General features: G+C 41.0%; 1 protein-coding gene, 2 long non-coding RNA genes and 1 other non-coding gene across 4 annotated transcripts; 2 read left to right on the top strand and 2 right to left on the bottom strand.

The window, feature by feature from the left end:
- The first annotated feature begins 25 nt into the window (after window positions 1-25).
- On the top strand, window positions 26-1,314 carry LOC112583777. The gene is made up of 2 exons (XR_003108011.3): window positions 26-149; window positions 283-1,314. It is a non-coding gene; the product is annotated as an uncharacterized LOC112583777 (long non-coding RNA).
- A 1,101-nt stretch (window positions 1,315-2,415) lies between these two features.
- On the bottom strand, window positions 2,416-3,636 carry LOC123332698. The gene is made up of 2 exons (XR_006549665.1): window positions 3,503-3,636; window positions 2,416-2,995 (listed from the first exon to the last, which is right to left on the bottom strand). It is a non-coding gene; the product is annotated as an uncharacterized LOC123332698 (long non-coding RNA).
- C3H17orf75 (chromosome 3 C17orf75 homolog) lies at window positions 2,991-15,783 on the top strand. The gene is made up of 10 exons (XM_025281058.3): window positions 2,991-3,323; window positions 4,150-4,230; window positions 6,485-6,610; window positions 7,581-7,724; window positions 8,112-8,169; window positions 9,605-9,724; window positions 10,500-10,564; window positions 10,715-10,851; window positions 11,676-11,779; window positions 13,407-15,783. Exons 1-10 carry the CDS (start codon window positions 3,184-3,186, stop codon window positions 13,620-13,622), a joined length of 1,191 nt encoding a protein of 396 aa, XP_025136843.2. The 5' UTR covers window positions 2,991-3,183; the 3' UTR covers window positions 13,623-15,783.
- On the bottom strand, window positions 10,015-10,086 carry TRNAQ-UUG. The gene has a single exon. It is a non-coding gene; the product is annotated as a tRNA-Gln (tRNA).
- Window positions 15,784-16,155: the final 372 nt, after the last annotated feature.

Raw genomic sequence — 16,155 nt, 5'->3', positions numbered from 1 at the left:
GACGTGACGCAGGCCTCCGTCCTAAGTGGGTGGAGACTCGCGGCCGCGTCGGGCTGCCGGCCATCTTGTCAGTGCTTGCCATCTCGGCTTTCGTGGGCGAGCGAGTTCCTCAGAGCTTATTTTTCTTTGTAAAGGATATGGTGACCTAGGTACGCCGAGACGCTCGCGAATTGGAGGGGTGAGGAGGGGGTGGAAAAGCTGAAAAGATTACCCAGCGTAATTCAGGGTAAATTACAAATAAAGGATAACTGAGACAGCGCCCAGTTTTTCGTTTTGTTTCAGTGCCCTGATTACTCTGCAGTAAGCGGTGGACGTTTTTCTACTACTGAATCAAAGAAGTCGCAGTCTCTGTCTTGTAACTCACACATTGGTGATGGGTGCGTAAACTACGGCAGCATGGTCACCGAGGTGATGGAAATACGAGGTGTTGCGCGGTTTATAGAGCCTTGGCGGTCATCAGGGTATCAAAGAAGGTTGCCGGAAGGGTGATTGGGAGCAGGCGAGGTGGAGGAGAGGGTATCTCCCTAAGGGTGCAAAAAGTGCAAGTCTTTGAGCCTGAGCACCTGAAAAAAAGGCTAGAGGTAGTAAGGTTGGAGCTGGTAGTGAAGGGGCTGATGGCAACAGATGATGCTGAGGAGGCTGGCAAAGATGACTTCTGGAGATTCTCGAGCAGTCTGAGAAGTTGCGTTTTATGCTGAAGTCCCTGGGTAGCAACCTAAGAGTTTTAAGAGGACAGTTAGAGAATAACACAAATTAAGAGTATAGTTGCTTTAGAGTCCAGGTGCTTGGGATCGCTTTCTACCGCCTATTTGCATGACTTGGGCAAGCCACTTAAACTTTCTCTGCCTGCATTTAAAGCACAGTTCGTCATAGAGAAATAACTAGTAAGGTAAATTACATGTTCCTATTAAAAGGAAAAAATAATAGCGGGTATCCATGAAGCATTTGTGTGCCAGACAAGGTGTAAGTTTTACATTACTTGTCTCAACAAACCTGTGATGTAGGTGCCATTGTTATCACCCGGTTAATACAGATGAAAAAAAGGGAGCGCTTAAGGGAGTTGTAGGGAATTCCCTCGTCGTCCAGTGGTTAGTGGACCCTTAAGATCCTACATGGCATAAATAAATAGAATTATCTTATTTTTTGTTTTAGGAAGAATGAATAAAATGCTTTTCTGCAACTAATGGCCTACTTCAGACCAGTTTGATCTCTTATCCAGGTTACTGTCACATTCTCTGACATGTCTCTCAGACTCCAATCCACTGTTCTCACTATTGAGCCAAAATGTTTTATAAAACTCAACTCTAACTCAGCTCCATACTTACTCTGTGACTGTGTAAATTACTTCAACTCCCCCACCCCACCCACATTTTTTTCTGGCTGCACCATGCCTCTTGGAGTGAAAGCATGGACCGCTAACCACAAAAAGGGAATTTTTTTTGTAAGAGAGTTAGGAATAGAAGGAAAACAATATGAAGAGATATAGAAGACAACCTCCGTAAGTCAGGGAGAGAAACTTGGAACAGACTTTCCCCACAGCTCTCCAAAGGAACCAACCCAGCTGACAGCTTGACTTTGGACTTAAAATTGTAGAACTGTGGGACGATAAATTCTGTGGTTTAGGGAATTCCTTGGTGGTCCAGTGGTTAGGGCTCAGCACTTTTACTGTTGGGACCCCAAGGTGCACAGCCCTCCAAAAAAATAAATTTTGTTATTTAAACCACTCAGCCTTTGGTACTTTTAACAGGAACCCTAGAAAACTGAAACACTTATATACAGAAAATTCTATGGAATACATTTTTTAAAAACCTAGAGCTAATAAGAGTTCAGCAAAGTTCACAATACAAAATCAATATACAATATAATATTGTAAGGCAATTATTCTTCAATTAAAAAATAAAATTTTAAAACAAAGGTCAATATACAAGAATCAATTGTACTTCTATACACAAGCAACAGCAATCTGAAAAAGAATTTAAGAAAATTTCATTTATAATAGCATCAAAAAGAATAAAAATTTAACAAACATTCAGAACTTATACTCTGAAAAACCAAAATATTGTTGTAAGAAATTAAAGATCTAAAGAAGTGAAAACAAAAAAAAACCTGAGATTAACTGTCCAAATAAATGGCTTTAAGACATAAATTTAGGTCAAGTCATCTTTAATTTTGTGGTCTTGAGTTCTTGAGTCAGTGGGTTTGAAAGCCAGTCTGCCACTTATTAGGGCTTCCCAAGTGTCCCAGTAGTAAAGAATCTGCCTGCCAATATAGGAGATGCAAGAGATGCGAGTTCCATCCCTGGGTCAGGAAGATCCCCCTGGAGTAGAAAAGGACAACTACTCCAGTGTTCTTGCCTAGAAAACTCCACGGACAGAGAAGCCTGGTGGGCAACAGTCCACAGGGTGACAAAGCATGGGATATGACTGAGCACTGCCACTTACAACCTTATTTTCCAGTGGACAAGTCAAGTAATTCTAGCCTTGGCTTACTCTTCTGTCAAATGGGATAATAATAATATCTACCTCATGGGGTTGTGAGAATTAAATGAATAAGTATTTGTAAAGCATTTAGAAAAGTCCTCACACAGAAAATGCTCAATAAATGTTAGCTACCATTTTTCTATATAAAGTTATGGGATGTAGGTGTACTTTATTATCTTTAATACGGTGATAAGGTAAAACGTGCAAGAAAAAGATGCCTAGGCGTTACAAAAATCTTTTCTTTATTCTGACGTGACAAAATCTTAAAACTAATTAGGCATTTTTTGAGCCGCATAGGGCACGGGCTAGGACAGAGGGTATAGCAGTGAACAAGATGGCATTCTAGTAGCAGAGACAGTAAACACATCTTGTCGGGGTGATAACTGGGATGAAGAATTAAGCAATATAAGGGGATAGGTTAGAGACTGATGCGACAGCAGTGGAGGTGCCAGGGGGATGTTTTGCATAGGGCGTTTAAGAAGTTGTCTCTGAGGAAGTGACGTTTCTGCACAGACCTGAATGATGTGAGAAAAAGAAGACAGAAAAATCAGGGGGCATTCCAGCTTTCTCGACTGAGAGCCCGGGAAACCAGCGGAACGCAGATGCGCGAGGGCCGGGAGCCGGACGAGCCCGGCCACAGAGGACTGTACGGCACCGGGGGAGCGGTTTGGCGGGGACGCAGGGCCGCTCAGAGGCCGCCGCGATGCTCCCCTCCTTGCAGGAATCACTGGATGGGGATGAAAAGGAGCTAGAGAGCAGCGAAGAGGGCGGCTCCGCCGAGGAGCGGAGACTCGACCCGCCGCCCAGCAGCCACTACTGTCTCTACAGCTACCGCGGAAGCAGGTGCAGCGCCCGGCCGCCCTTGTGGCCCCGCCCCGGCCCCGCCGCCCAGCCCCGCAGCCCACTCCGGGTTCCGCAGCTTGGCGTCTCCCAAACGCAGTCCTCTCCCCTCCCAGCCAAGGTCTCTGGCCCTCAGGGCCCTCCTCGCCTCACGCCATACTTCCCGGCCCCCAATCCTGGACCTTTGCGCCTGGTCCTCCCATGCCTCAGCGCTGTGTCCTTGACATCTTCTCAGCCCCTTCCTGTCACCTCTGCCTTTTGTTTAGCTCAGTGCCTTGCACGCTCAATAAAGTCAATCCCCATCCCCCTGTCCTTCCTGTCATTGTCTCCCCGCTTTCCTCCGTCCCCACCCCTCTTCCCTACCCCCACCTTCTGGTTACCGTCTGTCCTTGCTGCCTCTTTTCCCTCATCCAGAGCCGACTTCCTGGGGCTCTTTTGGCCCTGTAAAGTCTTTTTGTTTTTGTTTGGGCTGCTTGTGGGATCTTGGTTCCCCCCGCAGTGGAAGTGCAGAGTCCTACTTGGACCACCCGGGAATTCCCTGTAAAGTGTGCATTTAAGAGAAAATTTCCTTGACATTTCTGGATATTTAATTTAGGCTTTCCTCTACCCCTGAAGTGGCCTGGAGAGAGAAGGGGCTCCTGTCAGCGCTGTTTTGTGGGTTTTCCCTGTCACTGAAGCTAGGCGGAGGAGGACAGGGTTCAAGCATTTCTACCTTGCAGCAGTTTTAGTGATCTGTTTGCCCCCTTCCTTGCTTGCTGGGGGAGGGAGGGCATACTCCGCTTGACTTAGAGCCCATAGTTCATAACTGAATTGGTTTTGTGGCGAGCAGATTGGCACAGCAGCTAGCGGACAGCGATGATGGAAGCCCAGGTGGCACAAATGCAGAAACTCCCTCTGGTGATGATTTCAGGTAAAAACAGCTTGGCCTTAAGCCGTGTATGTGCTTTTCTCCTAAGGGCATCTCTGGCATGCAGATGTCAGTGGGTACCTTATCTGCCCTCAGCTTTCCCTGAATGAAACCATCAAGCCCCCTTCACCCCTAGGAACCTCATCTTCTGTTCCTTTATTCATTTATTCAAGGCTGGGGCAGAGCCACATACCATGGTGATTAGCACCGTGTTGATTAGGCAGACAGTTATTCTGAGCTTCTTGATTGGAACTCCAGTAAATATTCAATATCATATGAGTATCCAAAAATTTAAAATCCTCCTCTCCCTACCACCCCCCATTGAATACCCTTTCATAGCTCTGCTGCTGCATACTGCAATGTCAACTCCAAGCCAGCAGTGATTGCTGTCTCTTTTGTTCATTGATGTCTCCGTGCCTAGAACCTTGAGTGATAGATACTTGGCATAGGGTCGGTGTTTAATATATATTTACTAAGGGAAGGAATGAATGAACCTCAACACTTGATGCAAAGTAGGGTATAGTACAAAAATATTATGTTTACCGAGAGGCTGGATGATGGATGATTTAAGAAATTGGCCTATATGGGAAAAGAATCTAAATCTAAATTTCAGGTGCTGTAACAGTATTGTGGTTATAGATACATACATATATATTTTTTAAATCCTCATTTTTTAGAGATATGTAATGAGAAGTTTAGGGATGAAATAATATGATGCCTGGAACTTGCTTCAAAATAAGTCTGGGACTTAAGAAAACAAACTTATGGTTCGCCAGAAGGGAAGGATTGGGGGAAGGGATAATTAGGGATTTGGGGATGGACATGTAATCACTGCTATATTTAAAATGTTTAACCGACAAGGACCTACTGTAGAGAACATGGAACTCTGCTTAATGTTATGTGGCAGCCTGGACAGGAGGGGAGTTTGGGGGAGAATGGATACATGTATGTGTATGGCTGAGTCCCTTTGCTGTTGACCTGAAGCTATCACAGCATTGTTTGTTGATCGGCTATACCCCAATACAAAATCAAAAGTGTAAAAACAAAAAAGTCCAAAATAAGTCTGGGAGGTGGAGGGTATGGACAACATGGGAGTACAGATGAAAATAAAATTTTTTATAATTTTTATTGGAATATAATTGACTTACAATGTTGTGTTAGTTTCAGGTGTACAGCGAAGTGACTCAGTTTTGCATATACGTACATCCACTCTGTTTTAGATTCTTTTCCCATATAGGCCATTACAGAGTATTGAGTTCCAGTGCTATACGTAGGTCCTCATTAGTTATCTATTTTATATATAGTAGAGTGTATATGTCAGTCCCAGTCTCCCAGTTTATCCCTTCCTTCCCGCATAAGCTGATAACTGTCAAAACTGGGTGGTAGGTACATGTAGGTTCATTATATTATTCTTTCTACTTTTCAGTGTTTGAAATTTTCCTCAATGTGGAACCAAAGATGTGAGGCATATTGGGTTCATATTCTCTGTTAGGAAGTTTGGTGATGGAAAATCTTCTTACATATTCAAATTATAGTTTCTGTTTATATTCTAATCTCAACCAAACTGAAATGTGTGTGTCTAGGTCGTAAATAATCACTGAGCTGGTGTGTTTATTCATGGGCAGTGGGTAGTTGGAGGTTTGAGGGAAGAAGAGGAGGCATGAAATAATAGAAGGTGTGAGTGGACCAGGAGATGGCATGAGAGCTGGGCAGCGGTCAGGGCCCGCTGGTGGCTGGTGGTCATTGATTTCAAATGAGACGAGCCACTGTGGTGGCGGGCTTTTGTCCAGCCACATTCAGCTGCACAGGCGCAGGTGCAGACTAGGTAGAGAACCGGACTAACCAGGGCTGAAGGTTTGCTAAGCAAATACCAGGAGGCGAAAACGAAGGGGTTAAATGAGAATGTATGCGGGGCGGTGATCGTAATGACTGGCTGTGGAGTTTAGGCTGGGTAAGGAGAAGGGAGGTGAGGATGAGAAACTTGAGGTTACTGTGAAAAAGAGGTAAGGTCAGTGGGTGTGGGGGGGTCCCAGTGGAGTCATAATACTAAAGAGAATGAGCTAGAAAGGTAGGACTACTTTAAACGGATGAGGCAGATCGTACTTGGTGACATACATCCCTAGAAGCCTCACCAACAGGAGCCAAACAGAAAGCTCTGCCGAGTCCTTAGTGAGGGCTTTTAGCAGTGTCCTGTCTGACTTACTGGGTATAAATGCAGAGTCCACTGCTAAGGAACATGTGTTTTTCATTTGTCAAGCCTCTCCTTAGTGGACACTAATCTACCATCTGAAGTGGAGCCAGAGCTACGCAGTTTCATTGCGAAGCGTCTTTCTAAGGGAGCAGTCTTTGAAGGGCTGGGTAATGTTGCAGCTGTAGAGCTGAGGTAAGTGTAAAATGTGCTGTGTCCTGAGGTTTGATTTCTGAGCTAAATATGGGAAGCGATGAGAAACTCCAAAAGATAACTCTGGCTAGACCTGCAAAGTTCATCTTTGTTTCCAGGCAGCTGAGCCATGGGCCTCACACACACACACACACACATACATACACTTTTGAGGAATGGAATTAACATGGGCCACACACACACAAACTTTTGAGGAATGGAATTAACTGAATGGCAGAGACCCTTCCTCCTAAGGGTACATATTTAGTCTTGTACTTGGGAGAAACGAGCTCATTACCAAAACTGAAATTGTACACTGTACAGTTGTAAAGGGCTTTCACAAGCTTCAATGCCATTCTCCTTACAAAGGGGTGATAAAGCAGGTACTCTTACTTGCTATTTCAGATGAGGAAATAAACTCAGAGAAGTTAAGGTCCTAAGGCCAGTCACATTGATGGAATTCAGGCTTAAATATAGGTGTCCTTGGTTGGATTCCAGCCATCTTTCCATTACACCCCTTGATTGTAGTTCACTTCAGACCATGATATTGGCATCAAGTCCCTTCAGGAGTATGAGGCCACATCCCAAAGGTAAGACCACAAGGTCTACACTTCACCTCTTCCTGGAGCTTCAGTGATTCATGTATGTTTACGGGAGGGAAAACACAGATAAACCATGTCAACATGGGTAAACCGTGAACAAGAGTGGAATTTGTATGAATTTTTCACATAAGACAGAAGAATTCAAAGAAATTCTGTGTTTGTTAGGTGCTGCTTTAGCTAAAGCCCATTATGATGAAGGTTCACTTTCGTCTGTTGTTATCAGTAAACAAAGGAGAAGTCTGGGAAGCTCTAAATTACAGAGCAGTCTAACGATATTGCCAGATCAGGATGACCAGCGCTCACAGAAGCCTACAAAACAACATGCATGAGTTGTCAAAAGAATGCATTTTAGCTTTTTCTTTCTTTTCTAGAATTCCAGGTTACCGAGTCGGTTGTTATTACTGCCTTTTCCAGCAAGAAAAACTGCTTCCCCAAACAGCATCAACGGACTCTGAGCAGAAGTCTTCAGAGTATGTGGTCTGTTTTTTAGGAGGGTCTGAAAAAGGACTTGAGCTATATCCTTTCTTTGGTCTCTGAGGATATCAGGAAGGAAATGCTGGCAGGCAAGTGGAGGATTATCACTACCAACCTCCGAAAAGCCTTTCTACCTCTTACGCATTTACTTCAATCTCATACCTTCATACGACCAGTTTGTCGTCACTTGTTTTATCATGAATTTATTTGTTTTTGGCCACTCGGCTTGTGTGATCTTGGTTCCCCAACCAGGGATTGAAACTGAGTCCTCAGGTGGTGAGAGCATGGAGTACTAACCACTGGTCTGCCAAGAAATTCCCATATCATGGCTTGTTTTAACCAACAGATATTTAAGAGATTTTCCTATTATCCATTGAGAGATAAAACCCTGTCTTGATTCATCCTTTATCACTTCCTTAAGAACATACTTTCAGGCTTGAATTGGACAAATACATTCAAGGGCTGAAAAATAACATGAACTGTGAGGTAAGGCAATTGCATTAATATTTTTAAAGACCCACATGACTAACATTATGTGACTGCTGTTCTTATCAAAGCATCCAGGTGGGCACAGACACTTAAATTCTGAAAATGTGCTACTTTGTGGGCTAGTAGGAAAGTGCTTGTTAAGAGGACCAAGGGACACAGTGCTCTTAAGTTTCACAAGACTGCTTGTGATGTTTTGTATCTATGAAAAATTCAATCCATTAAGTTCAAAGGTATACGGTCACGTGCCAAGCAAGGAAGAAGATGCTGCTTTCCTGATTTCTAGACATAAGATTTATACTCTGGGCAGAACTAATGGCTTACGAAGCTGCTGGCACCAGAGACACGCTGTGCAACGGGATGACTGTCCTTGAACTCAACCTCAAAGATGTTTAGAAACATCCCGTTTTTCATTAATTGATCTTTTGTGAATTAGATACATCCATATTGATTCCTTTATCCATACCTTTTAAATACTGTGCATTTGGTTTGTGGGAGTTAAGTCATAACTCATAAATTTTCTACCCATTACAGGTGGTAATAATTCCTTTTGCTTGTCATGCCTGTGCTTACAAGGCAGTACAGAGGGGAATGATAGCATCAGAGTGAGCCAGGGATACAAGCAAGTCTAGGGTAGCTGCTCTCCCAGGATGGGGTGCTCCCACCAGTCCCTAGGGAGCAGCAGAGCCAGGGAAGCTGGATGAGCTCCTGGCAGTGTGTCCGACCACACCGGAGTGGGCTTGAGCACTTTGATGTGTTGACCTCTGTCCTCCCCTGTTCGCTTCCAAGTGTTAGTGAGCTGTCTGCGTTCCTTCAGTCATTCAACAGGCCCTTTATAAGCTCATCCATGGATGTTTCGGAAACTGTACCAGATGCTTGGGGAGATGAGGATTTTTTTTCCTCCCCTTAAATAAATTTTATTCATTAATTTTTGGAGATAAGGATTATTAAGAGCTCTGGGAGTTCACAGCACAGTGGGAGGAGATGGTCATGTAAATGCCCTAACTCCTTTCAGTGAAGAAATAGCATAGAACCCTATTAAGTCAGTTTCTTCATTTTATATAATGCATGTCTTAGTGTGTTTTTTTTTTAATGCAGTACTGAATTAATCCCCTCTCTGCCTAACAAGCCCAGCAAAGTTATATCACAATTCCTTTTTTTGTTTTTTGGCTGTACCTCTCTGCTTGTGGGATCTTAGTTCCTCAACCAGGGATTGAACCCAGGTGCCTGGCAATGAAGGGCAGAGTCCTAACCACTGAACTGCCAGGAAATTCCTACAATTCCTTTTGTTTTAATTGGTGGCATTAGCTTAAAAAAGAAGGAGGTGTCGGTCCCCATTTCTTTTCACTGCCAAGAGTATCATGAAGAAAATGTTAAGTGCATTAATTAAGGTGAAGGCTTAGATCAAAGCAAATGACATTCTCTCATAATCTAGGAAAGTGGTGGGGAGAACCACATCCAGTCTTACCTGAGCAGCTGGTTTGCAGATGTTGTTTGCCCCATCCAAAGGGTGGTCCATCTCTTTCAGGAGAAGCTCACCTTTCTGCTACATGCTGTAAGTATTGCCCAAACGAAAGTATTTCCTTCATTGAGGATCACTTTAGCAGTTTGGTTTACTTAAAGACATACTTATTTTCTCTGAACATTACTTATTACTTCCACCTGCCCTCTGAATATTCATTCAGACTATGCTTGCGATAAGGATACACCGCTCTCTGTTTACACAGATCCAGAAAGTTACACTACGAAGGTAGAGTTGCGAATACTATCTTCTAATACAATAAAACATTTTAATCACTTTTTCTTTTTCTTTTTGGCTGTGCCATACGGCTTATAGAAACTCAGTTCCCTAACCAGGGATTGAACCCGGGCCACAGCAGTCAAAGTGTTGAATCCTAACCACTAGACTACCAGGGAATTCTCTAAAATAATTACTTTTTGAAGTGATGTGGGAGAGATGTGATTTCTAAAACAATTTGAAGAGGAAAAGGAAAATCCAAAGTAATTTTTAACTATATAAAAATGCCCAAATAAAATATTCAATAGAATATCTGGACAGTGGGGAAGTCTTGAGTAAGTGGCCAGGTTTTTCATTTTTCATGTGGCGGGTGGATGCAGCTGAGCCTGGACAGCCCCTCAAGCCCAGGTAGTAAGGCTAGGTTCCTGACCATCAGTGAGCAGCTGAACACAGCTCTGGAGAGCTCCAGGGCGGTGCCCAGGAAACATGGTCTGATGCGGTGGTTGTTGGGGGAGGCTACGTTTAGTCACTAGCTGCTCTGCAAGGAAAATTGGCATATGTGTATCAACTGGGCGTTATTTTTCTCTCATAGGCTCTGAGTTATACTCCTGTTGAGGTTAAAGGATCAGATGAAAAAACAAAGAGAGACATTCACAGGTAAAGAACAGTTTTGCATAGAGAGCACCTTTTCCTCAGCCAGTCTGATATTTCTGTTTTTAACTCCCCCACCACGCAATGCAGAATGAATTTGCTTTCTCCCTCCCATCCTGTAATATAGTTTGTGGAAAAAGATTGTGTGTGTGGCAGGTTTCTGAGCGTGGCTAGTCTCCAAGGCCTTATTCACGAAGGCACCATGACATCCTTGTGCATGGCCATGACGGAGGAGCAGCAGAGGTCTGTGATCATCGACTGCAGCAGCTCCCAGCCTCAGTTCCACAATGCAGGTGAGCCGCAACCCTGGAACAGCCTTGTCAATCACTGTTTCACACTGACAACAAATGACACAAAGTTATCCTCCCTGCCCTGTGCAGTTTTACATGTTTATCCCCAAATCGCCAAAACCAAGAGCATTTCTAGAAACATGGAAATCATGACATGCCTAGCAATTCTACTCCTAGGTGTATAGAGAAACTCTTATGTATGTACACAAGGAGACAAATACAAGACGTTCATAAGGGCACTGTTTGCAAGGAAAGAACTGAAAGCAACTCAAGTGTCTGTCAACAGGAGAACTGCTAAGCTGTTATACTCATACAGTGGAATACTATACAGCTGTGACAGCGAGTGAACGAGAGCTATATCTCTCCGTATAGCATCCAAACATACTACATAGTAAAAGAGCTGTTAAAGAAAAGTACAGTTTTAACATGCAAATTTTTTTACAGTATATAGGGCTTAGAGATAAAGTAAGTGGCAAACGTTTAAAGAAAGACGTGGGCATGATAATCCTTTCTGATGGGAAAATAGGGGGATGCAGCTAGGAAGATGCATGTGGGAGCTTCGACCAGTTTGGTATTTCTTAGCCAGGTGGTGAGTTAAGGTTTTTTTAGACCAATATAGAAGCCTTAAATAATTCATTATAAGTGTTTTTATAAATGAGAAAAGAATATTGTGATGCATACAAATATTGAATCCTTGTGCTGTGCACTTGAAATCTATATAATGTTACATGGTTCAATTATACCTCAATTTAAAAAAAAATAAAAAGAAAGGAAGAATAAATGTCTTGTGATTTCACTTTTATTCATTTTTCTAAAATATTTTATAGGGAGCAACCGGTTTTGTGAGGATTGGATGCAGGCTTTTATGAATGGTGCTGAAGGAGGTAACCCTTTTCTTTTTCGACAAGTCCTGGAGAACTTTAAACTAAAGGTAACTAACTGGCTGTGTGCCAAGTGCCACATGTAATCTTTGTCATAAAGTTTAGTTAGTACCAGTGACCAGGAAACAAATCTGCTTCACAGCTATAATGTCTGTTAACTAGGACACTTTCAAAACTATAATCCTCAATTTCCATTTATACCAATAGCATTGAAAGTGCCAGTTTCTCCAAACCCAGACACCACTGGGTATCTAAACTTTTTATCTTTGCTAGCCTGACAGGTGACAATGGTATTTGACTATTTTTATTTGTATATAAAAATTTCAATTTATTTCAACCAACACCAAAACAGTCCACCCATTTTTCCCGCTCCCTATCTGCTGCCTCTGTACTCTGAGTCCATGAGTTGTTTTTTATATATTTATATAAAAATATATATATATTTGGATTCCACATGTAGATGTCTTTCTCTGGAGAACGTGTTTCGCTTAGCATGAAGCCCTTGTTGGCAGATCTCATTCTTCTGTTTACTGGCTGAGTGGTATTCCATTGTGTGTATATACCACAGTTTGTCCATTCACCCATCAGTTGACACTTGGGTTGTTTCCATGTCTTAGCTGTTGTTGGTGATGCTTCAGGGAACATGGCACTACAGATATCTTTCTGAGTAGGTGCTTTGGTTTTCTTCAGAGAGATGTCCAGAAGGAGCATTGCTGGATGGTATTTTTTTCATTTGGATTATTACCTTAATGTATATTCCCAAAAGTGGGATTACCAAGTCAAGGGTTTGAATGCTTTGGTTTCTATTACAAATTGCCAGCTTGCACTTCAAAAAAAATAGGAACAAATTACAGAATGTTCAATAATGTGTATGGGTTTTCTATGCAGAACCTAATATAACAGTTTTTTATCAGTCTTATTTATTTTTATTACTTTAATATTGGCACTCCATAGCTATTCAAATCTGTCTTTAATTATTATTCAGGCTGAACATTTTTTCATGTTCATTTACTATTAGCAAATAAACAGAAAGACATTTTGATGGAGCAAATGTATCCACTAGGATATAGTGACATTATAAATAGTAAAGGCAATACTATTGAAAGGTATTACCTGTCATTCTTTATATATAAACGCTATCTTTATATTTTTTGATGAATTGTCAAGTAAAGTCCAAGTTTTAACCATAAATTTGCATTATTCTGTGTTTTTGCACTGTAAGCCTTATTCATAATAATTAAAATGATGATCTAATTTTTGAAAAACAAACAAGAGCTAGAATCTTCAAAAGGCATTTATATTTTTCAGTGGGCTCTGTGTATGTATCATTGCATTTCCAATAAATTGAATTGAATGCTTGCTTATATTTTAGGGACATCCGTCTTATAATTTATGGCATATCTTAGTTGGGAAGCACAAAAAACATAGTTCCATGCCTAAAGGTTCAGAATTTTGTTGGGGAGGCATGTTGTCACCTTATTTAGGAGATTTGTAGTTTTACTTTATGTCAAAGATTTTGTTCTATCAAGGGCAAAGCATATTAGCAATTAAAATATTTGAAATAAAAGGCAAACATTTCATTAACATATAGTTGAGTTCTCAGCTGGATAGGAGATCTTTTTCAAGCTTCATTATTATCTCACTGAACACATAGTTAACTGGGTAATCTTTTTCTAGGCCATACAAGACACAAATAATTTGAAGAGATTTATCCGGCAGGCAGAAATGAATCATTATGCTTTGTTTAAATGTTACATGTTCCTAAAGAACTGTGGTAGTGGAGATATCCTTTTGAAGATTGTTAAAGTGGAACACGAAGAAATGCCTGAAGCCAAAAATGTGGTAGCTGTCCTCGAGGAATTTATGAAAGAAGCTGCTGCCCAGAGTTTTTGATGACGTATTTGGAGATGATTGTATTGTGAAGTCCTGCAAGCCGTGGTGTTTAAAACTGTGGTAGTTTGGTAACTGTCATAGGATTGCTATTTCAGATTATTTGAAAACACATTATAGATTTTCTCATTTTGTATCTTCAAGATTAAACCCAATTAGATGTATAAATCTGAGGCACTTCTTCACAGTCATAGATAGATGTATGTTAGAACTGTGAAATTTTTACATTGCTGGTCCCGTAAGTTCTAGCTTCAGGGAATTGTTGCTTAAAACCTTCAGAGGTGATTTTGTGGCTTCTCTGAGGAGTTTGCAGTATTTAGCAACTTCCCCTCCCAGAAAAATCATAATACTTCTTTCTCAAGGTACTGTTGTTGTTTAGTCGCTAACTCATGTCTGACTCTTTTGGGGACCCCATGGACTGCAACCCGCCAGGCTCCTCTGTCCATGGGATTTCCCAGGCAAGGATACTGAAGTGGGTTGCCATTTCCTTCTCCAGGGGATCTTCTTGACCCAGGGATCAAACCCTCGTCTCCTGCGTTGGCAGGCCGATTCTTTACCACTGAGCCACAGGGAATCCCTCAATGTACTATAGCTTCTTTCAAAAAACTTATTCCTAGTTTTAGGACAGATTAACACCATGCCACCATTTCAAAGACAGATCTCTGCATCCTGTGGGTGCTTGATGGATTTTTTTTGTCCGATTGATAATGGCATGGATGATGAAGGCAGCTTTTATGTCAATATGCAAATAAATCATGAGTGTGTAAGGAATTAAATGAACTTTAAAAATAGGTGCACTAGCTTCAAGATAAGATATTATCTCTGATGGAAAGCTACTGCAGAAGTGGCCCCATCACTTTTCTTCATTCTTTTGTTCACAGGTATTTGCCAAGAGCCTATAATTTCTCTTTTTCTTTTATATGAAAATGCTTGAGTTTTTAAATGGAGTGTTAAAAAAGAAACAAAGTACATCAATTTTACAAGCAAACGTAAAATAAAGAACTTGCACAGAGATTCTTCACATTGATTTTAGTTTTCTGTACATGTGTTACAAGCCTTATATTGTTTTACTCTGAATCAACTGAAAGTGCCCTGCGTTAGAGCCACTGATAATTCCCATGGAAGCCAACTGTAGCTACACACATATGACTGCAGTTTGTTCTGCATAGCTCTTTAATAAATCCATTTGATAATGATTTTTGTTTGGAAGATCAGAAGTCTTCTGTTCTCACTGCCCTCAGGATGCTCAGAGGAACAGAAGCCCGTAAAACTCCTCTCCTAAACTCATCTAAATTCACATTAAGTGCTGAGTTTTAACTTTCAAGATGACTGACAACGGCCTTCTGCTTTTTCTTCTACAGAAATCTAGAGACATGACTCACTGAGCCATTTCTTTTCTTTAATGGGAAATACAATTCAGGATCCTCATAAAGGCTTTCATATAGTTTTAAACTTTAATAACTTGGATTGTAGTCAGTGTAGAAAAAAATCCAACTACCATCTTTTTTATAGCATTCAGAATGACTATGGGAAATTTTATGGCACAACCCTTGAATCTGACTTTTTCTAAGGTAGGGTTGCCCACTTGGAAATCAGTTTTTTAAATAAATAACATTAGGACATCAACATTTTGAGTCTGGAAAATGTTTTTCATTTTCAAATTCACATATCATTCAAGAGTCCATGTTGTAAATAGCATTTAAAAGCAAATATACTACCTGCTTCAAGTCATTTATGGATAGAGTCAAGGCATAATTACATATTCTTTATATGTACTTTTATATATATTTTTGGTTAAGTAGGCTCATGACATCACACAGTTATATACAATACAGTCTTATTTTAAAAGTGTGTGTATATCACTGCTGTAGACAAGGAAAATAGTGACATGGAGCTGACTGTCTTGTGGGCCGTGAGAAGAAACTCAGAGCTTGTGACCAAAAACATGTATTATATTCAAATTTTAATAAGCTAATATATTAACTTTCAAAGTTTTAAAAAGCATTTGTTAAGTGCTTTTACAGCACTTAATTTTAGAAATACATTGTGTATTATTTGTGTGCTATACACACAGGAAATGTATGTTTGTCATGGATCAAAAATGGTCTCAATTTACCTGTAATTATATTTATTATAATAACAATAAAACTTAGCTTCTCAGCAACACAGTCATTTTTATTCAGTGAGCTCAATTCTCCAGTCTGACATTTTTATTAATTCACAGCAAGTTTTGGGGGAAATTATACTTGTTTGGCTAAGGAATTTGTTGAAAAAAATCAAATTGCCTGCTAGGAGACATCTTTCTGCAACCTGCAGGAGGCATTAGGCAAACTATATGAGCAATTTCCATCACAGTGTTTTATTCATCGTCCAGTACGCTTACACCTGTCTAATTCAATGGCCCGACTCAATTCTTTTCACTCTCATTCATTATTAACCATGACAAAATGCCTGTCCTTTACCAGAGGATTACTTATACCAAATGCCAGGAAAGCCTGCAAGTGTCTCAGAAATAAGATTCAGTTACCAGGACTAC

This window comes from Bubalus bubalis, chromosome 3 (assembly GCF_019923935.1).
Source record: "Bubalus bubalis isolate 160015118507 breed Murrah chromosome 3, NDDB_SH_1, whole genome shotgun sequence".
Taxonomy (NCBI): domain Eukaryota; kingdom Metazoa; phylum Chordata; class Mammalia; order Artiodactyla; family Bovidae; genus Bubalus; species Bubalus bubalis.
Note: the sequence above shows the minus strand (reverse complement) of the source record. Positions and strands in the feature narration are given on the sequence as shown.

Bases quoted from the DNA above. Each gene is read 5' to 3' on its own strand.
- C3H17orf75 (XM_025281058.3), top strand. From the start codon at position 3,184: ATGCTCCCCTCCTTGCAGGAATCACTGGATGGGGATGAAAAGGAGCTA. The intron at 4,231-6,484 runs GTAAAAACAGCT...TCATTTGTCAAG, and splicing joins CCCTCTGGTGATGATTTCAG to CCTCTCCTTAGTGGACACTA. The intron at 6,611-7,580 runs GTAAGTGTAAAA...TTTCTTTTCTAG, and splicing joins GTTGCAGCTGTAGAGCTGAG to AATTCCAGGTTACCGAGTCG.